Genomic DNA, 26470 nt, shown 5'->3' on the forward strand with positions numbered 1-26470 from the left:
CTTGGATCTGGGATCCCTTTTCTGGGCTTTAACTGATGAGCTATTTTTGAACAATGGCATTTGCAGTGGCCATATATTTGCTGACTGTTGTAACTGGTCATTAACAGTAAGCTGCTGCCTTGAGATACTGCCTAAGTGATGACTCTGTCCGTTGCCCATGTTCTTCAACTTCCTTCTAGTTTGGGATATTTTGGCAATGGGTTTGATCAATGAGGGCCACAAGATAGGGAGCAAGATAATTAGTTTTATAATGTAGCATATGTGGTGGATACAGTGTTCATCATTAAAGTCATCCTTTGCCCAAAAAACACAGATTTCCTATATACCTAATATAGGAGGCAACAACGTGGTTTCATTTGGCAAGCACTGATTTTTTTTAAAAAAGGTATCTGCTGTGTTGTTTGTGACAGTTTTACTATGTAAGGTGAAAATGTTATGTTGACCAGACTTAGGAAACCTAAGGAGATCATCTCCCTTCACTGAGGAAGAATAGGTGTCTGCCTGGCGTGTGCTGGGACATCGGCACATCTGGAATATTTTAGCTACTACCTATCCCAGTGTGGTGCAGTAGCAACTTTTAAAATGACAGGACTTCCCTTGGGAAGCCAATCAGGAATGCTTCTACTCGTGCGAATGAAGCAAACAGCCCACCATATCCAGGCTGACAAATTCTGGATACTAACCTGTGAGAGGGAAGTAATATGCTGACCTCAAATTACACACATTTAAGTATAATATGTGCTATTAATGCTGTTGTATAAGTGTTATTTTTTGTATTTGGACTTTAATAAAGCCATATTTTGTTACCAATCCATTGCATCCTCGCTATACTATGTCTTGAGGCTATGCATCGTTAAACAGTTTAAAACAAACAACTGCCAAGCTGTTTTGTGTAGAGGGTATTTTGGTGTGAAAATTACAGCTCTCTACCTGCATAATCTACCTTTCACTTTAAAAATAAGTTAGATGATAGAAAAAATCTGTTGGCTTTTGTACTGTGAGCCTGAAGAAGTGTTATTTATTTTATTATTTTTGTTTGTCAGTTATTCTGGTGAGGAAAATGGTTTCCCATAGCTCTTCTTACCTGTTGGCAGCAAACCATCCTCCTTAGTACATCCCAAGTGTGTGCGTTTTCATATCACCACGTACTTTTTCCCTCTTTTTTTCCCTTTGACACAGCAAAACCAAATAAACTTTGAAGAGGCCTCTCAAGGGACTTGTGAGCTGTTATAAAATTGATACTTAGATTTTAGCAGTTCTTATTTTTTCAATGTGGTCTGGAATGACTATCCCTCTGATTACTGTCTGCATTTTGTTAAGGAAATTATCTTAATTGAACTTTCAGCATATAAATACATGTAAAGCAAAACATGCAACTTTTCTTAATAAATACTCACTTGTGGTTAAAAAACAAAAAGGGGGGCCACTTATTTTAATAAAGTAATCAAAAGGTATTTTACTGCTATTGTGTAAGAAGTTGTTACTGAAGTTGAAGTTAGACATATTGTGTGACTTTTTTTTTTAAATTCGAAGTAGTTTGCTAACTCCCTCGGGCCCTTAGCTTTGACATTTATGTAATCTGCATTATGCAAACTAATACCAGTTCCTTAGTCAGTCAGGTTTTCAGACTTTGAAAAGTTCCTTAAATAGCTAACTGATCATTTTCAGCCACCAGATTTTCATCAATCTTCCACATGAGAGGATTAGAAGTTCCAAATATGTGCAAGATCTGACCTCTCCACTCCAGCTAGTTCATCCTTCTTGCACTTTATGATCTCTTTTCGCTTGTCACTTGCTTGCAGCTTGAACTGTAATTTCAACAGGAATATTTTGTTTCTAATTTAATCAGACTTTACTCCAGCTATCATTTTTCTAGCAGGCCATCCACAGCAGACAGGAAGTACTTAAACCCAAAATCTATACATCTGAGATCTGAGGCAGTTAAGTTTTGTTTTCTAGATGATGTCTTGCATGTCAGTCTGCTATGCTCACTTTGCTGTGCAAAAGGTTATTTAACTATGCCAGGGAAGGAGGCATTACAGGCAGAGATCTGATGAGTTTGGGGAATAACCCCCCCCCCCCCCGCGCAATCCTTGTGCCATTAAAATCAGTTGATAGGGAACAGTGATTCTAAGCTAAAAAGATATGTACACAAATGTTTTATCTTCAGCAGAGGGATGGAAAAAGTGAAAGTGAGAATTTGCATGCTCCTTGTAGAAGTAATCAAATGCTGAGATATTACAGTGATGGGCGTGGTGCAAGTACATGGATGAATAGATAGCCTTAATGTTATAATTATTCTCCTCACTGTTTTTATGTCAGTGTCATTCTATTGACTTCAGTGGAGTTACTCCTGATTTACACCAGCATGAAAGGAGAATTGGCGCCACTAGGCTGCATTCCTCTTAACATTCCTCTGGGGTTACACAGTATGAGAGCAGAATTTGACAATACCATCTTTTTACAGTTTGTTTCACAGCCTTAGAAAATGTAAAAGAAATTCTTCTATTTAAGAATTTTACCCCTGCAGACAGTTGGCTCTGGTAATATGTGCAGGTAGCTTGACTAATAAGGATAACAGCATTAAATAGGAAGCCTCTCAGGTTTCTGCCCTGAGTTTCTACTGTGGAACCAATGGCAGTCCTGCGGTTAATGCTAGACAGACGCTTCATGTTGACTTTATAAAACATTTTGCCATTTAGAACTCTGTTTTTTTCCTGGAAGACTTGAGGAAAAGTCAGAGTTATTAAGGACATGGAGGAGAATTTATACTGTTACTTTCCTGTCTTCAGGACATTTCACTCCATTTGAGTTTACATAATAAGATTTGTTCCTCTCAAAATGTTTTGCATTCCTAAGTCATTTTAACTTTTATGCATAAACTAAAAATCAAAGTAATGCCTTTCTCCTGGGAAATGCATTGGTCTCAAGAAATATATAAATGTTCAATAATGATTATCTATGTCAACAGCTATAATGATAAACCAACAGACTGCAGCAAAAGAACAAAGTGCACATCATGTAAAACTAACAGAATTCCTACTTGATGAATGTAGCTGAGTTCTAACAAATTAAATTTATCCTACAAGTTAATGAAACTATAGCAAATATACAAAAAGTTGTACCTTTGCCTGTAATGCTCTGTGGAGGTCATGAATATCTCATGAAAATAAAGTCATTACTCAAAGGGCCAAGGAACATGTCTTATCTATGCTAGTAAAGCACACTGAAAGTTAATAATGGGACTACTCACATGAGGTAGATTAACAGGCTTTATTCTTGGATTTGCCACAGCTCTGGAACTGCCAAGCAGTATGAAATTGTCATCTAGTAACACTCAGGACAATGTCATCTTATTCTGAAAGTTACCCAACAAATTCTGGTATTAACAAAATCATCATCTTGAGATGTGAATAGGTTATATAATTTCACTACTGCTAATTACAGACAGTGTAGGCAGTGGTGGTGAAGGTTGCTTAAAATTAAACTGAACCAAATTTCATTGGGGGGGGGGAGATAAAGGGGACACTGTCAATTTAAATTTCATCCAAAATTTAAATTAAAACAAGTACAAAACCCAAGAGCCATGTTGTGATGACAGTAGGACCTTTGGAGTAGGCACAACTATTACACACATTCTGTGAGTTTTTAAATTGAAATGCGAACAGTTATTTTTAAATAAATAAGCATTGCATTGCAAGCTCTGGTATGCAGACATTGAAAGTGAACCTGACTATAAAGCAAAGTGAAATTGACTTCATTCACCTTTCACTGACCATACTGATAGTCTGATCCAGCACCTGCAGAAGTCATTGGAAAGGGTCCCTTTGACTTTAATGGGTGTTGGATCAGGCCCATATGACATAAACAGCTAAAAGTAAATTGGAATTAAAAATTCTTTCCAGTGTAGTAATATAAAGCACTGTTATCAATATAGATAGATAAATATGTTTAACATGTAGGATTTTTTATCTCACACCTTTCACTTGGCTCTGTACTTACTGGTTTCAGTGAAAATACCAGGAGAGAGGCTAGTCTTTCTCTGAGTTACCTTAAACCAGGAAGGCCTTTTGAATTCTGCTGTGTGTTCTTTACAGCCTCTCATGGCAGGGGAATGGCGCATGGAGCAATTATTCTGTGAATGATAGGAAATGCCAATAGCCAGCCCTTATTAGCTTGCTGCTAGGCTACTTTTGGTAGCTTACGAAGGGATCTGGCAATGTTCATGATATAGGAAATTACTTCTTTTAAAGTAGGAGAACAAGAGCAGAAGCATTAGCTGCTTAAGAGGCTAGTGGGCTTTCTTACTCCTATATTTTGGGAATGTTTGCACCGTTGTGTAAATGATGGCGTGTGCTATAGGGCCAAAAGGGTCTGTCTCAATGGAGCTCCCCAAAAAAGCAAATATGGTGGCCAGCTAATTTTTAAAGTATTTAGTTCAGTAGCTCGTTCTAGATGAGTGAGTTCTATCTACTGCATGACCAAGCAGCTAGGGGCATGACAATGACAGCCTACAATACGACGAAACTGGGAAAGCCTGGATCTTCATTCTGTCCAGGCTTTCAGCATTCCTCCACACTGCAGTTTGACACTCTCTTTATTAGTGCTAAGTATCAGGGTGCAGCCATCTTAATCTGTATCCACAAAAACAAGGAGTCCGGTGGTACCTTAAAGACTAACAGATTTATTTGACCATAAGCTTTCGTGGGTAAAAACCCCACTTTAGTGCTGCCGTCAAAGCCTATGCTGCCAAATATCATTCAATGATGTTAAACCCTTTCTTCAGATGTGGAAAATATAATAGACAATCTGAGGGGAAACTTAGACCTCAGCCAGACCATTTTAAATGATTTCCATTTACAGTAAAATGTGTTTTAAGGTTAGTTAATATTTTAAATGTGGAATTTTAATTGTGCACCATGTCTGAATTTTAAAAAAAATTCCATTGTGCTTTTGTCAGCTCTCCATAGGCTCTTAGGGCAGGAAGAACTTTTAAAGAACAGTTTGCTCACCAGACAGCCTTTCTGTAAACTCTCCCAACTCTCTCTCTTCCACCTGTAAGTCCCTTCCGACAATGTATGCTTTGAACTCCATCAGCTGGGCTCCTGCTGTTCATCTTCCTGAAAACTGGCCCAGAATTTCAGTAGAGACCTATAAATTTCATTTTGTGTAAAAATAGTAATAAAAATTAAATTCAAGGAAGATGCAGGTGGATAGTGTCTCTCAGGTCAGCTCTTCTGGAGAAATGGCATTTTTCCAGCAGCTGCTGTTTAGTATTAGGTACTTGTGAGTCTAATTCTATAAGCGAACTGTATACTGGAGATAATATATTGCTCTTTCCCCCTTCTGATTAATCAAACATGCTGGAACAATCTGCACAGAATAGGATTGTTGGTGATTTTTGCCAGATCTTGCTGTCATGAACATAATATACAACTGCATTGAAATGATGCCATCATATGCTTGATAAATGTTGGTTAAATAACATTCAAACTGTTCCTGGATTATAGTTGTGGCAGCAAAATGACTACACATACTCTCATGAAAGTAGAAATGTTTCACAGTGAGTTAGAAATATTGTATCTGGTTGATTTATATATGTTATATTCTAAGCTACCTAGTTGCTTAAATGAGCTTACGGTAATGATGGAAGGGTAAAGGCTTGAGGAGGCTTTCACACCAAGGAGAATTATATTCATGGCTCCATTTAATATCTATTTTTATATGATTTTTGTCTAGTATCAAAATTATTTGGGCCAAGTTCTACTGCATTATCCATATGCAACTACATTGACTTCAGGTGGGTTGGCTGCATTCACATCAGTAACTCTCTCCCTCACAACCACTTCTTCACATGCTTAATCCTGCTGGGGAAAATTCTTGCATGTTCACAACTTACCTTTTAGGGAAACGGCATATATGTACAGCGTGGAAATTTAATGTGGCTTAAAAAAAAACAGACATGCAAGTGTAAGGAAAATGTTGGATCCAGGATTAATTCATGGGTGACACTTGCCAGCAGAGATTCTTCTAAGGAGGACATGCTTTATCCTGTTTTGGGTCCAACACTGTGTGTGTATATTGGCACTTGGCATACCTGTCACTTTTGCAGCACACACATTCACATCGCCAGCTCTGCTCCCATATGGCTTCATGTTGGTTGAGGGTTTCCCAAAATACTTTCAAGTCTGAAACTTACTAGACTGATTTATATCAAGAAAGCTCCTTTGTTTTACAGTCTTCACTTGAAGTGTTTTGACATCATTTTGGTCTCCAATAGCCATTGCTGTAGCATCCATCCTTGCTGCTCTTCGTGTGGCTAATAGCTGCTCTATTTTGTTTCTGTTCTGCTGGAACCTTCCTTTCTCCAGCACCACTTCTCCTCCTGCAGATTGTGTTACTAACGAGTATGCATGAATCTCTCTTGTTTACTTGACTTGGGCCCTGCTTGCTGCTCAAAACTGCCAGCTACACCTTTTCTTCACATTAAGTTACATCATCATACAACAATGAAACTTCAGCAATATACTCCTCACTTCAGAAGGATTAAAGGATACCCTTACATCAGGCTGTCTTCTGCAAAGGATTTTAATGGCAATGAATTGCTTAAGCCTGGACAAATAATTTCACTGTGACTCATGCCTGAGGCAAAGCACAGAACTTGCAGTTCCCAGAGTGGGGGTGGGGTTACACTGGTTTTAAGAGATCAGTGTGATCTCTTACCCTTAGGCTTTCTAGGGGTTTTCAGAAGGCAGCCTTACTCTGGTCTTCCTCAGCCCCTGCACTAGGGGAATTGTCTCCCAGCCACAAAAAGGGTTTTTAGGGCACCTTTATGCCACTCTGGCCCCTTTACCTGGGATACAGTTAATAGAGCTGGCATGTTTACTTACTAAATGTACAAGAAGAACATATTTACTTATAACATGTTTTTCATTTGAGCATATGACTGAGTTTTTCATATTTTTCATTTAGCTTTGAAATAAAAAAACCCAACATTCTTTCAAAGAACAAAATGCATGAAACAATAAATCATACACAAGAGAAGTAAATAATATAAATATATTATCTCCTGTTTTAAAAGACCACACAAATGAACACATACAGACAGCTAAGTGTATAAAAAACAGTGAGCATCTTTTAGCTAATATGTAATTTATAGATTATTAGCATTAAAATTAAAACTAGAAAGATAAACCATCACAAGATGTTATTGATATTCAGGGAGCTAGGATAGACACAACCTTTCAGCATCTGAATCCAGGTAATCACTTATATAAAATAAGGTCTTTTATTATTATTATTAAGCTAAAACAGATTATAATTTGTTTCTCTGTGTGTCTTTCTACATGTCATTAATTAAAAGAAACGTAGTGGGAAATAATAGTGAGCCAGGAAACCTAGGCCCAGGTCTTGCAACTAGAAGCATGTGAGCAAACCCCTGCACTTGCATGGAGTCTCATATATAAGTCAATGAGAATCCACTAGTGCAGGAGGTCACCCGTGCAGTGAATTGCAGGATCAGGGCCCAGATAATAACTTAGATGACAACGCTAATAGCTTTCTAATGGAGATTCTGAGTTGTTGTTAGAGATATTATGAAAAAACTGATATTTTACCAAACTGCATTTCAGTTTTTCTTCTATTATGTTGTGAAAACAACTACAATCCTACAAATTATAATAGAAGTATTTTGCAAAAGGGTACAGGATATAGTTCCAGTATGTTTAAAGAAACAAAGTGAACCTTTAATTAAGAGATTCTTAATAGCAATAGTCTGAGGTATCCAAAATCTGAATATTTGTAGATTTAATAAATTTTCCATAAATTCTTAATTACGCAGAACAAGCATATTGTTTTAAGTGCATCAGTAAGTTTGAATGCTGCTCTTCTCTAAAGGGTAGGCTTTGATCTATCATTAGTCTTACAGTTTTGTTTTTTGTACATCATTAGTATGTTCTAAATGTACAAGGTTTCTTGGTTTTGTTTTTTAAATTAGAGTCTGAAATTTGTCAAATATAGTTTGAGGAACTTTTACTGGAGAGAAAAATAATAGTCAGTGGGATATAAGGAACAGAATGTGGTAAAGAAATGAAATCAGATTTCTATTCAGAAGACAGACAGACAATCCTGAGGTAGCTGGAGAATGAATGGGCTATCAAATCTGCATTTTCAGGGACCTTGAGGTATCTTACAGTCTCATCAAAGTGTGCATAATGTTGATGGAATTTATTTGTGTATCAGGGCAAGGATGAATCTCATATGTTTCTATTTACCTTCAATATTGGTATTTCTGCTATCACAGTGCTGTCTATAGCCTGCTGGAAGTGATCTAATACATGGAAGTACTATAGCAATGTGATTAGAATATCTCATCATATTTATAATTTGTCCAACACACAATGATGCTACCCTACACAACTTATTTTCCTTACATAAAATACGCTGTCTTTTGGGAAATTTTAGTTATTAGCCTTAATATAAAATGCACCCCAGGATGTCTTGTTGTTCTTCCTTTTTTTTGTACTTACTCTATTAGGTACCTAAACTCCATTTAATGCTCATATTAATTTATTATTCTCACCAGGGAAACCTAATAATATTACAGGAGGCAGTAGTGAAATTAATATTGTACTTCCTAAATCTGATCTTAGTAAAAGTAATTAGCTTGGTTTTATTTCTGAAAATTTTTTCAAAATCTGTCTCTTTGTGGAGTTAGCAAAGTTGCACTCTGGAGTTTAGCCTGGTAACCTAAGAGGGTTAAACATTGGACAATTTTGCAGGTGTATGCATTTTCAAGCAGCAAAGCAATTTGGTTTGCTGTTAAGTCCCTTTAAATAGAGAGATTTCTTCAATTTTCTGAAGTAGTAAAAAGCATGTGATGTAAGTTATTAAAGACTTTACGTTTGGTGTTTTAGAAACACAGATAATTTGCTGCAACAAAAATGTTTGAGTTTAAGGAACTGATTTGAATTATTGAAGTCAGTAGCACTACTTAAGTGCAATGCTGGATCGGGGCCAGAGTGCTCATCGCTAGGCTGGATTGAGCTCCCGAACTTCAGAGAGATCATAAATTGGCCTCTAATATTTCAGAGCAATTTTACATAGCCATTTTTTGGGCAGGAAGTTTTTGATTGCAAGGTTTGCACAGGCAGAAACGCATTTTTGCACGCAAACTGTATCTGTATGGGCTGATGGGCTTTGTACATACACAATGCGAGGTTCTGAGCCAAGTACTTTTAGAGGTTGCTTTTATATACACAGTTTTTAAATCATTAGTAATCACTTATAGCTAGACTGTGCCCAGTGTTGGGCTGGTGTATGGTTGCCCGGGTGGTAGCAAGTGTAGAGAGTGGAATTTGGTAATACGCAGGAAAAAAATGACAGGGCTCAGCAAGAGCTTGGATGTAAGGAGAAAAGAAGAATGAGGGGTCAAGACTAAAGCAAGTTAGCATTGATAGGAGAGAGGAAAGAGGGGCAACTGAAAGGAGACAAGATGCTCTCTTACGGAGAAACTGAATTTGAGACAGTGGCCAGCTGTCCAAGAAGAAAGGCTTTTAAAGTTGTGAACCCTGGACAAGAGGGAGAGGTCAAGGCTAGAAAGAGAGATTTGAGAATCATCTGTCTAGGAGGAATGGGTGAAATCATCGGACAGGATAAATTAACCTAGGATGAAATACACCCGTAGCAGAAGTCCAGCACAAGATGTTAAAATAGGACTTAAGTGGGACCAGTCCTCTGTATAGGGGTCAACTTCACCCTTAAAGGGGAAGAGAAGGATGGGGACATGCTGAAGGTGCAGTCAGAAAGTTAGGAGTGGAACTTGGAAAGCTCAGAGTAAGTGTAAGAGAAGATTAGGGATTAATGATGGCAAAGGCAGCAGACAGATGAAGAATAGAAACAGATTAGTGTCTTTTCCACATAGCTAGGCTGATACAAATGGAAATTTGGCCATCTAGATTTGTATAAAAATCAAATCCAACTAGAGATTCATCTCATTCAAAGAGAAGAGGAAAGAGTGGAATTTGTGCCTATATTGTTTAAAATTAGTTTGTGTGCATGATTTAACACATACTGAGAATGTTACCAAGTCAATGTGGCATGGCCATAGATGCTGATCCAAATGTAGAGACTGGAATAGAGATTTTACTGAAATTGAGATGAAAGGTCAGTGTATGTTGAGAACAGATACAGAACTTTTACCCAGAAAAAAAATATGAACATATAAACTGTGGTTTAGATGGGGAGTACTTTGCTGAAACAAGACAATTGTGCAATACTGTATGCTGAAACAAGGTAATAGTGCAATAAAACGACTTACAGAAATTTCCATAGAGGGTTGCCAAACAAATGCTTATGCAAGCAGCAAAGCATTATGTTTTATGATGTAAAACTTTTCATGTAATGCAAACCATTGCAATTCTAACAGATCCCCAAGCTAAATTTAAGTTCACTTTGTAGCTTCAGGCACTGGATAAAATAATATACATCGTTATGACAAATTACTGAAATATTATGAGTCACACCACAATCAGATTGGTAACCACTATTGTTCATATTCCATTTCCTACATTTGGATGTAGGAATACATATGAAATAAATCACCATACATGATATTATGGAGAAGCTTTAAAAGTTTATCAATGAAATAAATGAGAATTTAAAACTAGAAAGCTTGATTTTTATCAGTTTTTTAAAAACCCATCCTGCACCTCTAATTGGAGAGCCCTAGATTACAGGGTTGTCAAACTTGAGTCTTTCACATATACTAAATTCATTTGTTTTTTATTAGCATTTTGTGTATCCAAAGAAAGTTACAGAGGTGATTTCTATACCTGGCCAATCTGATTTTGGCAAATTCAACAGGGCAGTGGAAGATTCTCTTGGATTGTTGCTCAGCAGGTTATCAGAGATAAAAGAGAGGAGAAGAAGACAGGAAATTATTAAGGAACCTCTATGCACTACTGCAGTTTTTCAGTTGATTCATTGAGGTCAAGTACTTAATTACTACAACTAAGAGCTACTTCAGATATATGTACCCTTAATAATAGTCTTAATTGGTAGATTTCAAACTTCCCCAGATAGGAATAACCTCTCCTTCCTCCAAATGCTGCAATATGTCCATAACAGTTTCTAGATTGGAAGACTTGCCAGTCTGTTTGGAGAGCGCAGCAGCCACACAAATTATTCAGATTAGGCACAGGTGTGAAAACAGTGCTCTTATATGAACTAGCTGAATAACTCTGCAAGGGAAAGTGTATTGTAAAGGCTTTGCAAAGAGTGTCCCATCACACAGTTCATTGCACTTAATTATACCTGTTTATGCTTTTGGAAACAAAACAAGACAAATCTCCATGAAAATGAGGAAAGGAAAACATGGAGTTGAAGGGCCCTGGAAGCTGTCATTAAGATACAGGCTAGGAAAATCATAAAGATGATTTGGAGGGTCAAAAGCTCCCAAAATAAAAGTTATATAAAGAGGGCCATTTAAAGTAACATAATCCAAGAGGGGCACCATAAACTTTTATGCTGCTCCTTTATATGGAGATAAGGGAATGGATATACCAGTTTGTTCGGTATGAATTTATAAGCATAACCATATGTCGACCACAAGGAGCTAAGGATACACGATACTGTACATAATCTGTCTCCTAGTCACAGTTAGTTTATGAAGAGAAGTTTATTCACAATTCAAGCTGTCTACACAACATGAGGATAGTTGCACTAGGTAGAAAGTTATGAATCTCATTCTCTGAACATTCCTGATGTAATGTGACATAAGCTTAAACCAAGATACATTTTCCCTTAACATTATTTCTATAAATCACATTTATCGTTTTATGCCTGAGTGCTATCACTTTTCTGTCTACATCACTATTTTAACATTTTCAGTTAGACTATGTTTGACATTAGTTTGGAGACACTTTACATAGATAGATGTGACCTTTTTATTAAGGGCTGGAGTTGCCAAAACAGCCTGAACTGTGCTTGATGGTGCTGCCACTTAGAATATAAAATCTGCATTGGCCTACAAACTCAGCTCTGTACACCCTGAACACTGCACATTTCATTGTTAACAATGAAGTAATAAGATTAGAATGAAAAATAAAATGGAAACTATTGTATAGTTTATATTCAAACAATACTATAAAAATGCACCAAAGCCAACTGTAATCCATATATATCACCTTCACACAGCAGGAGGTGAATGTCAACTTTTATGTAGCTTGTGTAAACAGCTTCCGTAAACATAGCCTGCTTCTTGAAATTGGGATATATAAAATCACATAAGAGAGAATGGAGATCTGCAGACTAATGCTAATTCAAATAGTTACTGCAAGCCTATAATTACAGCAAATTAAAAAATATTTTGTTTGAAACAAAACATATTTAGGACCTGTCTTCCAAAAGTTGCATTCTGATGCTCATATGGCTGAGTTATCTGCGCATATGCATATCTGGGAGAATGGCTACTTATTCATTTGCACATACAAATACCTAATTTGTATACATAGTAATGTTAATTACACATGCAAATTAAGCATACATATAAATAGGGCCAGATCTTTTAAAAAATTAGGCCCTTGCTTTTGTCAAAAATTTAAAGACTGCATTTCAATATTTTTAGTTGAAAAGGAGATTTGGCACTTGCTCACAGATTGTGAACCACAGTATATTTCAGAAGCTAAACAACTTGAAAAATTGTTTGCAATAAATGCTTTCTTCTTGACTGTTGTTGTTTGTTTTAAAGTTCTGTATTCTCATTTTCCCACTTTCCCCATCTGTGAGGACGATGTACTGGGAAACAGTGACCACAGTATATACACTATGTCCAATTGGAACTCAAAATGTCTGCTTGATTATTATTCTAGTTAAACCTTTTTATCTGGCTTTAACACAGTGTTCATGTGCAAAATGAGCATTTGTAGAGCTAGGACTTTAGTTGACCTTCTTTATTGGTATCCCTTGTTCTCATGCATTTTAGCCGTGTGCAATGGGATTTTTATGGTCCATACAGAGTTGAATGTTGGAATTCGTGGCACTACTTTGCCTTCATCCGTGTTTCCTAGCTTTTGATGATGATCACATTTCACCTCAAGGGTAGACTTATAATCTATTACATTTTGGCTCACCACAGCCTCTATTCTAGTTTTTCTGACCTATATAAGAACTGGGAAATTTATTTTGTAGCATTGTGTAAAATTTTGTTTTGATGGTACAGTCCAGAAAAATTATATTTCATCATAATTTGTTTCTAATTATATTTTCTGCCTATATGACTGACTGCCTGAAATTCATAAATGGGTACCCAGGTCTCTGCAACTTTTCTGGCAATACTTATATTATCAAAATTACATTAGATGTGATTGACTGACAAGTAGACCTTGGTGACTTAAGTCACCATTAGTCCAATTGACAGGAAGTTATGTGTCATACTGGCTTAAGGGTGCACTTTGATGCTGTCAAGTTTCCTCCCCCACTCTGAACTCTACGGTACAGATGTGGGGACCTGCATGAAAACCTCCTAAGCTTACTTTTACCAGCTTAGGTTAAAACTTCCCAAAGGTACAAATTAATTTTATCCTTTGCCCTTGGAATATCCACTGCCACCACCAAACTCTAACTGGGTTTACTGGGAAATGTAGTTTGGACACGTCTTTCCCCCCAAAATCCTCCCAACCCTTTGCACCCCACTTCCTGGGAAAGGTTTGGTAAAAATCCTCACCAATTTGCATAGCTGACCACAGACCCAAACCCTTGGATCTGAGAACAATGAAAAAGCATTCAGTTTTCTTACAAGAAGACTTTTAATACAAGTAGAAGTAAATAGAAACAGAGGAATCACCTCTGTAAAATCAGGATGGTAGATACCTTACAGGGTAATTAGATTCAAAACATAGAGAATCCCTCTAGGCAAAACCTTAAGTTACAAAAAAGACACACAGACAGGAATAGTCATTCTATTCAGCACAGTTCCTTTCTCAGCCGTTTAAAGAAATCATAATCTAACACATACCTAGCTAGATTACTTACTAAAAGTTCTAAGACTCCATTCCTGTTCTATCCCCAGCAAAAGCAGCATACAGACAGCCACAGACCCTTTGTTTCTCTCCCTCCTCCCAGCTTTTGAAAGTATCTTGTCTCCACATTGGTCATTTTGGTCAGGTGCCAGCAAGGTTACCTTTAGCTTCTTAACCCTTTACAGGTGAGAGGATTTTTCCTCTGGCCAGGAGGGATTTTAAAGGGGTTTACCCTTCCCTTTATATTTATGACACGCCCCCCAAATCTCAGCTAGGGTGAAACGCTGGCTGGGATTTCTTCCTGGAGCTCTAGGAAAAACAGAGTTAATAAGACACATGCACCTCTAAATATACTACCAAGTACATAAAGACTAACAATATTTTCCACATCTCAAGGACGATTTTAACCAGTTGATTCTGGGAATCTTTCACGGGAGAGTGCATCAGCCACTTTGTTAGAAGCTCCTGAGATGTGTTGGATGTCGAAATCAAAATCTTGGAGAGCTAAACTCCACCGAATAAATTTTTTGTTATTTCCCATGGTGGTATGAAGCCACTTTAGTGCAGCGTGGTCGGTTTGCAGGTGGAAACGCCGTCCCCAAACATATAGGCGTAGCTTTTCCAGGGCGTAGACAATGGCGTAACATTCTTTTTCACTGACTGACCAGTTGCTTTCCCTCTCAGACAGTTTTTTGCTGAGAAACACTACAGGGTGGAATTCTTGATCAGGTCCTTTCTGCATTAAAACTGCTCCCACACCACGCTCGGACGTATCTGTGGTTACTAGGAATGGTTTGTCAAAGTCTGGGGCCCTTAGTACAGGGTCAGACATGAGTGTCGCTTTAAGCTTGTTAAAGGCCTTCTAACACTTTTCGGTCCACTGAACAGCATTTGGCTGTTTCTTTTTGGTTAGGTCTGTCAGTGGGGTGGCGATTTGGCTGTATTGCGGTACAAATCGTCTGTAATAACCGGCCAAGCCTAAGAAGGATTGAACCTGTTTCTTTGACTTTGGGACAGGCCACTTTTGGACAGCATCCACTTTGGCCTGTAGAGGGCTGATAGTTCCTTGACCCACCTGGTGTCCAAGGTAAGTCACTCTGTTTAGGCCTATTTGACACTTCTTAGCCTTAACAGTTAGTCCTGCCTCACTTATGCGCTCAAGGACTTTTTGTAGATGTTCCAGGTGTTCTGCCCAGGAATCCGAAAATATGGCCACATCATCAAGGTAGGCGACTGCATATTCTCCTAATCCCGCTAGGAGACCATCTACAAGTCTTTGGAAGGTGGCGGGTGCATTTCGCAGCCCGAAAGGGAGTACATTAAATTCATACAGCCCGAGATGTGTGGTGAAGGCTGACCTTTCCTTGGCAGATTCTTCTAGTGGTACCTGCCAGTACCCCTTGGTTAAGTCCAAGGTAGAGATGAACTGGGCCCATCCCAGTTTCTCTAATAGTTCATCTGTGCGTGGCATTGGATAGTTGTCTGGGCGAGTTACAGCACTTAGCTTACGGTAGTCCACGCAAAAACGTATTTCCCCATCTGGTTTGGGAACTAGAACCACTGGAGATGCCCATGCACTTCCAGAGGGGTGGATTACCCCCATCTGTAACATATCCTGGATCTCCCATTCTATAGCAGTTTTAGCTTGAGGAGACACCCGGTAAGGTTGGACTCTAATTGGGTGAGCATTACCTGTGTCAATGGAGTGGTATGCCCGTTCAGTCAGTCCTGGGGTGGCTGAGAACGTTGGCGCGTAGCTAGTGCACAGCTCCTTGATCTGTTGTCGCTGCTTACGCCCAAGGGTCCTGGAGAGGTTCACCTCTTCCACACCACGAGCACTTTTCCCTTCATAGTAGACACCTTCAGGCCACTCTGCATCCTCTCCTCCCTGGGCTGTAAACTGACAAACCTTTAATTCTCTGGAATAAAAGGGCTTTAGAGAATTAATATGGTACACCTTAGGCTTTCGGTTGGAGGTGGGGAATGCTATGAGATAATTAACAGCTCCCAGGCGCTCCTGGACCGTGAATGGCCCTTCCCACGATGCTTCCATTTTATGGGCCTGGAGCGCCCTTAAGACCATGACCTGGTCCCCTACTTTGAAGGAACGCTCTCTGGCATGTTTATCATACCAGGCTTTTTGCTCTTTTTGAGCATCCTGTAAGTTTTCTTTAGCAAGGGCTAAAGAGGTTCGGAGGGTGTTTTGTAGGTTGGTTACAAAGTCCAGAATGTTAGTTCCTGGAGAAGGTGTAAATCCCTCCCATTGCTGCTTCACCAACTGTAATGGCCCCTTCGCCTCACGGCCATATACAAGTTCAAATGGGGAAAACCCTAAACTGGGGTGTGGTACAGCTCTGTAGGCAAAGAGCAACTGCTGCAACACTAGGTCCCAATCATTGGAGTGCTCATTTACGAATTTACGTATCATGGCCCCCAATGTTCCATTGAACTTCTCCACCATGCCATTTGTTTGATGGTGGTAAGGAGTGGCAACCAAGTGATTTACCCCATGAGCTTCCCAAAGATTTTCCGTAGTTCCTGCCAGGAAATTAGTCCCTGCATCTGTGAGGATGTCGGAGGGCCAACCTACCCTGGCAAAAATGTCTGCTAGTGCCTGGCACACACTTTTAGCCCTGGTGTTGCTTAGAGCTACTGCTTCCGGCCATCGGGTGGCAAAATCCATGAAAGTCAGTATGTACTGCTTTCCTCTGGGTGTCTTTTTCGGAAAAGGACCCAGAATATCCACAGCTACTCGCTGAAATGGAACTTCAATGATGGGGAGTGGCTGGAGAGGGGCTTTGACCTGGTCTTGGGATTTTCCCACTCTTTGGCATACTTCACAAGACCGGACATAGGTAGAAACATCCTTGCCCATTCCCTCCCGGTGGAATGACCCCCCCCAAATGGTTTTTGGTTCTGTTCACCCCAGCATGGCCACTAGGGTGATCGTGGGCTAAGCTCAAGAGCTTGGCCCAGTATTTAGTTGGAGCTACCAACTGTCTCTGAGGATGCCAGTCTTCCTGGTGTCCACCAGAAAGAGTTTCCTTGTATAAAAGTCCTCTTTCTACAACAAACCTGGATCGATTAGAAGAGCTGAGAGGCTGTGGGTTGTTCTGTGCTCTCTGGAGGCTTTCATCTGCTTCCTGTTCGGTCTGGAACTGTTCCCTTGATGCTGGAGACATCAGTTCCTCATTGGATTGTGGACCTATGCTTGGTCCCTCTGGAAGCGATGTAGGGGATGGGGCTGTTTCCATTGACTGTGAACCGCTCTCCGCTGGGACACTCTGTTGGGGTTCAGGCTCCGGCTGAGCCTCTTGTGTAGGGTTATGGGCTGCTGCTGGTTCAGGTTCAGTGGGGCCCTCTGGTGTTGAGGTTGCAAGTACTGGATTCAGTGCTGGCAATGGGTCTGGTGTTGGTCGTTCGGCTGGTTCCGGTTCTGGGATTGGTTCCATCTGGGTCTCTGGGACTGGATCCACTACTGCTGTTGCAAACATTGGCCTGGGGTCCGGGTCCATCACCTCTGACTAGGTCCTGATAGAAGTTTCCGGAACAGAGCTAGGCCTCACGGCTTGTTTAGTCTGGCTGCGAGTGACCATTCCCACCCTCTTGGCCCGCTTCACATGATTGGCCAAGTCTTCCCCCAACAGCATGGGGATGGGATAATCATCATAGACTGCAAAAGTCCACGTTCCTGACCAGCCCTGGTACTGGACAGGCAACTTGGCTGTAGGCAAATCGAAAGAGTTGGACTTGAAGGGTTGAATCGTCACTTGGATCTCTGGGTTGATTAAACTGGGGTCCACTAAGGAAGCATGGATAGCTGACACTTGTGCTCCGGTGTCCCTCCACGCGGTGACTTTCTTCCCGCCCACACTCACAGTTTCCCTCCGCTCCAAGGGTATCTGGGAGGTATCTGGGCCTGCGGACCTCTGGGGTGATTCCGGTGCAATCTGTTAGGGTTCTTGGGGCAGTTGGCCTTTACATGCCCCAGCTCGTAAAACATCGTCCAGCTGACGGGTCACTGGGGCGAGGTGGGTTCTGGAGAACGGGGTGGTGGGACGATAAGGGGTCTGGAGGGTTCTTTGGGAGGTAGGTAGGGCTTTGGGCGGCCCCCGGTAATAGGGTGTGGTCTGGGGTTGTCCCTTCTGGTCTCCGCTCCAACTGCGACCAGTTTTCTTCTTCTCTGCCACCTCCACCCATCTGGCTCCACTCTCTCCTGCCTCGATTACAGTTTTGGGCTTCCCATCTAGGATGTATCTTTCTATTTCCGCAGGAACACCCTCTAAGAATTGTTCCATTTGCATTAGGAAGGGCAAATTTACTGGAGATTCAACACTTGCTCCTGATATCCAGGCATCCCAATGTTTCACAATGTGGTAGGCATGTCGGGTAAATGACATGTCTGGTTTCCACCTTAGGGCTCTGAACCTCCGACGAGACTGCTCAGGTGTTATCCCCATTCTGACTCTCACCTTGGATTTAAACAGTTCATACTTGTTCATGTGTTCTTTAGGCATTTCAGCCGCCACCTCAGGTAAGGGTCCACTGAGCTGCGGCCTCAGCTCTACCATGTATTGGTCTGTAGAGATGCTGTACCCAAGGCAGGCCCTTTCGAAGTTTTCTAAGAAGGCCTCAGTATCATCGCCTGCCTTGTAGGTGGGGAACTTTCTGGGATGGGAAGTGGTACCTGGAGAAGGATTGCTAGGGTTTGTTGGTATATTCTGCTGAGCCTTTATCCATGCTTCTCCATGCATCCTCCACATGCTTCCTCTCTTTTTCCTTCTCCTCCATTTCTTTGTCCTTCTCCTCCATTTCTTTGTCCCTTGCTTCCATAGCTCTCCTGTGAGCAGCCGCTTGGTGTTGTTCTGCCTCTTTCGCTGCCTCCCTTTCTTTGTCCTTTGCCTCCATTGCTCTCCTGTGAGCAGCTTCTAGAGCTTTTTCGGTTCCTTTCATTGTCTCTAGTTTGGCTAACTCCAATTTGTATAGTGCCTTGGTGTCTGTCATCTTTACCTCTCTGTTTTTAACTAACTTTACACCCGAGGGTTAGAAATAAAACGAACAAAACTTGGCTTGTAAAATTTTGCTGTGCTGGAATAGGATTCCTATTCTCTGATAGTGATTGTCAGCCTACAGAAAAAGACAATTCCCTTTGTCTCTGCTCTGGCCCCAAATCAAAGCAAAAAACCTCCAACTACTTGGAAACCTGCTTACCAGCAGCCTAAAGGAAAACAAAAAATTCCTTTTCAAACCGGTGCTCCTTGTAAAAAAATCAAAATCCTACAAAAAAAACCTCTTGCCACTTTTGTCTCCAGGCAAATGGGTAGAACACCTCCCCCGTTTACTTTTAGGGAAAAAAAACTCTGGGTTGGAAGACTGTGAATTTCCCTGCAGTTAAGTACCCTGCCTCCAGGCAAAGAAAACCTGCAATTCACAAAGATAATCCCCTTTTGTCTCTGCTCTGGCCCCAAAGCAGAGAAAAAACTAGCTGCTTTCCAGCAGCCCCAAAGGAAAAAAAAATCCTTTTTAAAATCTGTATTTTCTAGTTCAAAAAATCTCAAATTGATTTCAAAATGATTTCAGGTTAATCCTACCACTCTGCCACCATGTCAAGGTTCCTCCCCCACTCTGAACTCCAGGGTACAGATGTGGGGACCTGCATGAAAACCTCCTAAGCTTACTTTTACCAGCTTAGGTTAAAACTTCCCCAAGGTACAAATTAATTTTATCCTTTGCCCTTGGAATATCCACTGCCACCACCAAACTCTAACTGGGTTTACTGGGAAACGTAGTTTGGACACGTCTTTCCCCCCAAAATCCTCCCAACCCTTTGCACCCCACTTCCTGGGAAAGGTTTGGTAAAAATCCTCACCAATTTGCATAGGTGACCACAGACCCAAACCCTTGGATCTGAGAACAATGAAAAAGCATTCAGTTTTCTTACAAGAAGACTTTTAATAGAAGGAGAAGTAAATAGAAATAGAGGAATCACCTCTGTAAAATCAGGATGGTAGATACCTTACAGGGTAATTAGATTCAAAACATAGAGAATCCCTCTAGGCAAAACCTTAAGTTACAAAAAAGACACACAGACAGGAATAGTCATTCTATTCAGCACAGTTCCTTTCTCAGCCATTTAAAGAAATCATAATCTAACACATACCTAGCTAGATTACTTACTAAAAGTTCTAAGACTCCATTCCTGTTCTATCCCCAGCAAAAGCAGCATACAGACAGCCACAGACCTTTTGTTTCTCTCCCTCCTCCCAGCTTTTGAAAGTATCTTGTCTCCTCATTGGTCATTTTGGTCAGGTGCCAGCAAGGTTACCTTTAGCTTCTTAACCCTTTACAGGTGAGAGGATTTTTCCTCTGGCCAGGAGGGATTTTAAAGGGGTTTACCCTTCCCTTTATATTCATGACAGGTGCTGATCTGTCATCAAGGGTACTCCACCCCAATCTGAGATGAGATTCATTGCTTTATTATGTTACTTCATCTCCTTAGTATTTGTATGCCTGATTTCGATCCAATTTGGATGATTACAGCTGGCCTGGTAGGAAGAACTTTGGGAACACTAGAATTCCTCACAAATTCTACTACTAATCATTTTTCCAAGAAACATCAACCTATCACCCCTCTTGCCTACATATTACACTAGCTTCAGATTGACCTGTGGATTGAATGAGTACAAGGTGCTTTCATTCAGTTTTATGAACTCTGATATCTGAGCAACCCACAGTCTAAGGAAAGTACAGTAAAATTTTTAAAACATGCATTGATTTTTTAAGGAACATGGATATCATCATAATAAAACACACAAAATAAAAAAGAAAACAAGAAAAGAAACCACCTGAAATGGATGGTAGCCATTTAAGTACAAAATTTAAGTATTGCTACATGATAGACTATCATTTCAAAGAGTGCTTGTTCCTATGCGTATTCCATTTCTGGTAGCACATGTGGTCAACAAACCTGAGACTGAAAGGTTTTTGGTAGCACTGTCTGTTGCTGGCCAACTGTCACTCCAGTTCCTTCTCACACCTTTGGCCTTAGACAGAGTGCTCATGTCTACACCTAGCTGTACTCTTGGATAGCTCCTTTCTTCTTGTACGTATTTAGTATTTATTTATTTAGTATGTATTTAGAAATAGTTTAGTTTGGTAGAGGGGTCTCAGGTATGGGGGTTATATCCCCTGTCTCCCTCCTGCTTCCTGCCACCAGGAGCCTCTGGATTACACCCAAGGCTCCTGGTTTCAAAAACTGTGGGATCTGTCTGAGGACACTGCCTTTCAATGACAAGCACGACGCTGTTTTATACCACGTCAGAGAGACTGACATCACCTCCAAGTGCAGCATCTGCCATTCCTTTTAGAGATGGACCAGACAGGAGAGGGAGGTCTGTCTGAAAATGTTCCTCGTGGATAGAACCATAAGAGCAAAGACTGGTCCAGACCCAGGGGATTCCCCCCCTGTACATTGGCCTTAGGAATCCAGGAGTGGCCTGTTGAGGTCAGCTTCAGTTAGTTCCAGAGCCTTCAACATCAAGCACTTAGATTCCAGTAAGAAGCTGGGAAAGAGTGAGGACATAGGATCTAGACATTCCCCTCACACCCTGCCCCCCAAATGAGAAGGATAGATCTCTCTCCAACTCATTGTCTTCAAAGAGAAAAGGACTATCTACATCCCACTCCAAAACTTTGGAGGCCTTGTGTCCCAGGTGATGACAAGTACAGCCAGTACCGCTAAGGGGCCAGCACTCTGACCAAGCTGAACACACAGATGGTGCCAAATAGAATGGGGAAAATCAGCATGGGACCTTCTAAGAGAAGGTTCTTATACAAAAGGTGGAATCACTTCCAGACCCAGGAGCTACAGAACCAGTCCCCACTCGGCACATCTAGAGAGGCTTCTGTTCAAGACAGTTCCTCATCCCAAAGACAAAAGGCTTATCCTGGACCTAAGGCTACTAAACGCCTACATTCAAAATCTGAAGTTCAGGATGGTCACCCACTCTGCAATAATCCCATCCCGGGATCAAGGCAACTGGTTTACAACTCTTGATCTCAAAAATGCTATTTTCATAAAAAGAAAAGGAGTACTTGTGGCACCTTAAAGACTAACCAATTTATTTGCGCATGAGCTTTCGTGAGCTACAGCTCACTTCATCGGATGCTCACGAAAGCTCATGCTCAAATAAATTGGTTAGTCTCTAAGGTGCCACAAGTACTCCTTTTCTTTTTGCGAATACAGACTAACACAGCTGTTACTCTGAAAATTTTCATAAAAGACATTCATTCAACACACAGGAGATTCCTGAGGTTTGTCATAGGTATAGACCATCATCAATACAGGATGCTTCCGTTCAGACTATTGACAGCACTGAGAGTATTCATACAGGAGTTAATGGTTGTGGTAGCCCATCTATGAGCTCAGGGCATTGCAGTCTTGCTTATCTGGACAACTGGCTCATCAAAGGTCAATCATACCAGAGCATACAAGAGGCCACACACACATGGTGAGGTATCTTTCAACATCTCAGCCTCAGATTAAACATAGCAAAAGTCCATTTTAGCCCTGACACAGAAGATGGAATTCATTGAATTGAGACCGGATTCAATCACTGCAAGGGCATACTACTTCAAGTGATGTTACTGGAGATGCTCCATTTTAGGTGTCTGTGTGTCCTTGGGACGTTGATCAGAGACTAAGACTAACTGAATGAAAACTTACTAAACCATTTCTATTATAATATTTTTCTAGGTAGGAGAAAGAGCTCCGTCTCAGGCCGAGAACAGTTGAGAAGGAACTGAAGGGCTCAGGTCGTGCGTGTGCTAGATGAGGTGCCAACAGCACCGTGAGATGACTGCTGTGCATGCGTGTCCTGACCAAGCACTGCTACCAAAAACTCCTATCAACAGCGCAGGGAGCTCTTGCACCTGAAGTGGGGAACCCACAGGGGGACACATCTCGAAGAACCTCAGTTACTGCACATGGTGAGTAACCCTCTCTTACCTGTAGAGAGACTGAGACATTTTACAATTAATCAGTCAACGTCAGCTAACCCCTCAAACATTAGTATCGGCTTACCTTGCCGTACTGAGTCACATGATGTCAGGTACTTACATAACTGCATTCACAGACATCAGCTGTGCTGCAGACATTTTTACAAGGATCGTAAGTGGGAGCTACAGGACAACATGACTCAACTCAAATTCAATCAGTGGGAGTCTTCTGGTGATAGCATTGAGCCCAAACAATAGGTGCCAAAGATAGGGTCCAGGAATGGTCAAGGGGTAGACAGAGAGGTGGCAACATTTTCCGACAATACAAAATTACTCAAGATAGTGAAATCCAAAGCAGACTGTGAAGCATTACAAAGGGATCACAAAACTGGGTAACAAAATGGCAGATTTCAGAGTAGCAGCCATATTAGTCTGTATCCGTAAAAAGAAAAGGAGTATTGTGGCACCTTGGACACTAACAAATTTATTTGAGCATAAGCTTTCGTGATTTACAGCTCACTTCATGATTCAATGTTGATAAATGCAAAATAATGCCCCTTGGAAAACAATCCCAACTATACATACAAAATGATAGGACCTAAATTAGCTGTTACCACTGAAGAACAATCTTGGAATCATTGTGGATAGTTCTCTAAAAACCATCTGCTCAGTATGCAGCAGCAGTCAAAAAAAGCTAACAGTGTTAGGGATCATTGGGAAAGGGATAGCGAATATGACAGAAAATATCATAATGCCCACATCTTGAATACTACATGCAGTTCTCGTTGTCCCATCTCAGAAAAGACACAGGGAGGGGCAACAAAAATTAAGGCTATAGAACAGTTTCCGTATGAGGAGAGATTTTAAAAAGACTGGGACTGGTTCACCTTGGAAAAGAGATGACTAAGGGGGATATAATAGAGGGCTATAAAATCATGAATGGCATGGAGAAACTGAAAAAGGAAATATTATTTACTCCTTCACATAACAAAAGAACCAGGGTTCACCCAACGAAATTAATAGGCAGGAGGTTTAAAACAAACAAAAGGAATTCACACAATGCACAGTCAACCTGTGGAACTCGGTGCCAGGGGATGTTGTGAAGGCCAATACTATTACAGGGTTCAAAAAAGAATTAGATAAGTTCATGGAGGATAGGTGCATCAATGGCTACTAGCCAAGATGGTCAGGGATACAACCACATGCTCCGGATCCCTAGCCTCTACTGCCAGAAGCTGGGAGTGGCCAACATGGCATGGATCACTTGATGATTGCCTGTTTTGTTCATTCCCCCTGAAGCACTTGGCATTGGCCACTGTTGGAAGACAGGATATTGGGCTAGCTGGTCCATTAATCTGATCCAGTATGGCTGTGCTTGTTTTCTTCTTATGCCTGAATTTGTTAGGAGACGTTCCTGATTTCATGGTGTCAACACCTTATGTAGGTTTCCTCCAATCCCCTTGCTGCTCACAGTTCTGAACAAAATTAAACAGAATGAGGCGAGAGTTATCTTAGTAGCACCAACATGATCCAGATAGTTCCTGTTCCCTCTGTTACATCAGCAATCTGTCTGCTCGCCCTGTCCATTGATCTGTTGACTAAGGACAGAGGCATGACTCACCATCCCAAACACCTGTCTGGTGTTTGGATAATGTGAGAGCTAGAAGGAGCACGATCACATGGAGTACAGTCCATCCTAACGTGGATCAGGAAGGACATGCCTAGAAAGTGCTAGAGTGCCAAGTGAAAGCGCTATGTCATATGATTCAAACAACACCAGCCAGCCAGAATTGATGCAAGCAGGAATCCATGCCATATTAGAGTGCATCTTATTGCTGAAGACCTCCGGTCTATCCCCCAGTTCCATCCACGTTTGTCTTGTGGCTATCAATGTCATCCATCCTCCAGTAGACAACACTACCATATTTACACACCTGGTCTCAGCACAATTTCTATAGGGTCTTATCTGTGTGTTTTCCATTGGTATCTCATTTAACAACATCATGGGATCTCAACTTAGTGCTGTCAACCTTTAATGAATCCCCCTTTTGAGCCTCTAGCCTATTGTTCCTTATCCCACCTGTGAATGAAAGTCACATTCTTGGTAGCTGTACTTCTGGCCAAAAGAATCGTAGTGTTGGGAGGTCTCATGGCAGATCCACCATATACTGTCTTTCATCATGATAAAGTGTCCTTGAGGCTCAACCCTAAGTTCATTCTGAAGGTTGTCTTTGGGTTCTGTTTGAATCAGGTCATTCATCTTCCTGCGTTTTATCCAAAAAAATCACATAACAGCAGACAAGAATTTAAGCTGTACTTGTTAGATGTATGAAGAGCACTGACTTTCTATCTAGACAAGGCTAAACTGTTCAGACGGTCTCCCAAACTTTCACTTTAATGAAAGGTAATGCTGTTTCTACCCAAAGACTGTCCAAAATGGACCTCAGGATGCATAACCAAATAAGGTTTCAGTTCCTGTGGGGACACATTCAAAAAGAGTCCAGAGAACATCTGTGGCTGTGCTCAATAATTTCTCCATCCTGGCTATCTGCAAAGATGCAACATAAGGTTCTATAAACACCTTCAGTCAGCTCTATACATGAGTACAAGCATCTGCTTCAGATGCTGCTGTGGGTACTCCAAGCACCCAACTCCTGACTGAAATTATTGCTTAGAAGTCACCAGAAGTGGAATTTGCATAAGAACAAACACCTAAAGAAAGAAGTTGCTTACCTTGTAGAGTAACTTGAGTTGTCCATATGTATATTCATATGTATATACCTGCCCTACTTTCCCCTGCTCAGAGACCCTTTTTCAAAGTTAAGTGGTAGAGAAGGAACTGGAGTGGCAGTTGACCACGAGCACCCTTTATACCCTCACTAGGGAGCATGAGGTAGGGTAGGGCCTCATATGCAAGCTAGCAGGTGCTACTGGTGAAAACTTCCCTATCTCAGACATATTGAGTGCATGCACAACTGGAAGTGGAAATGAAATGATTCCTTGATTACTATTAGACAATCTCATTCATATTTTTATTCTGTCCAATTTAAAAGCTTACCTCTTTTTCTAGAGTTTGTAGATGTTAGACTGGAGACTCTCCATGTAAAAATACTCTGTAACAATTGTTTGTACAGAGATTATCTTGTAAATCCAGACTGGCTTGTTGGAAGTCTTTTCTGGTGCCCAGTGGAAAGAAAAATACATTATTTTCTCTTAAAAGCATCTGGCATACAAGATACTTTAGATCACAATCATTTGACTTACCATATGAAATAGTAAAACATCAAATAATTTAAAACTATTTTGTTTTGAATTTTAGGGCACAATCTTTACAACTAAATAAAATAGCATAATTCATATTTCCATATGTAAATATGTTTAGTTAGATTTTAATTATTTATTATACCTGCATGAACACTTACCATATAAAATATTTTGAATATATATCGGCATGC

The 26470-nt window shown here is 40.6% G+C and overlaps 1 protein-coding gene across 4 annotated transcripts in view; it reads right to left on the reverse strand.

Annotated features, from left to right (window-relative positions):
• The window catches only part of VEGFC (vascular endothelial growth factor C), a 206610-nt gene that overhangs the window by 35243 nt on the left and 144897 nt on the right, over nucleotides 1-26470 (reverse strand). For 2 of the 4 annotated variants that reach the window (XR_012158640.1, XR_012158639.1), the window contains exon 7: nucleotides 26074-26191. Coding sequence is in view for 2 of the 4 variants with exons in the window: in XM_073341688.1 (XP_073197789.1) it covers nucleotides 26098-26191 (94 nt within the window). In the remaining 2 variants the exon portion in view is untranslated. Of the gene's footprint in view, nucleotides 1-24426; nucleotides 26192-26470 lie in introns of those variants that run through there. The other 2 variants (XM_073341688.1, XM_073341687.1) reach the window with 2 other exon arrangements.

Source organism: Lepidochelys kempii, chromosome 4 (assembly GCF_965140265.1).
Source record: "Lepidochelys kempii isolate rLepKem1 chromosome 4, rLepKem1.hap2, whole genome shotgun sequence".
Taxonomy (NCBI): Eukaryota; Metazoa; Chordata; order Testudines; family Cheloniidae; genus Lepidochelys; species Lepidochelys kempii.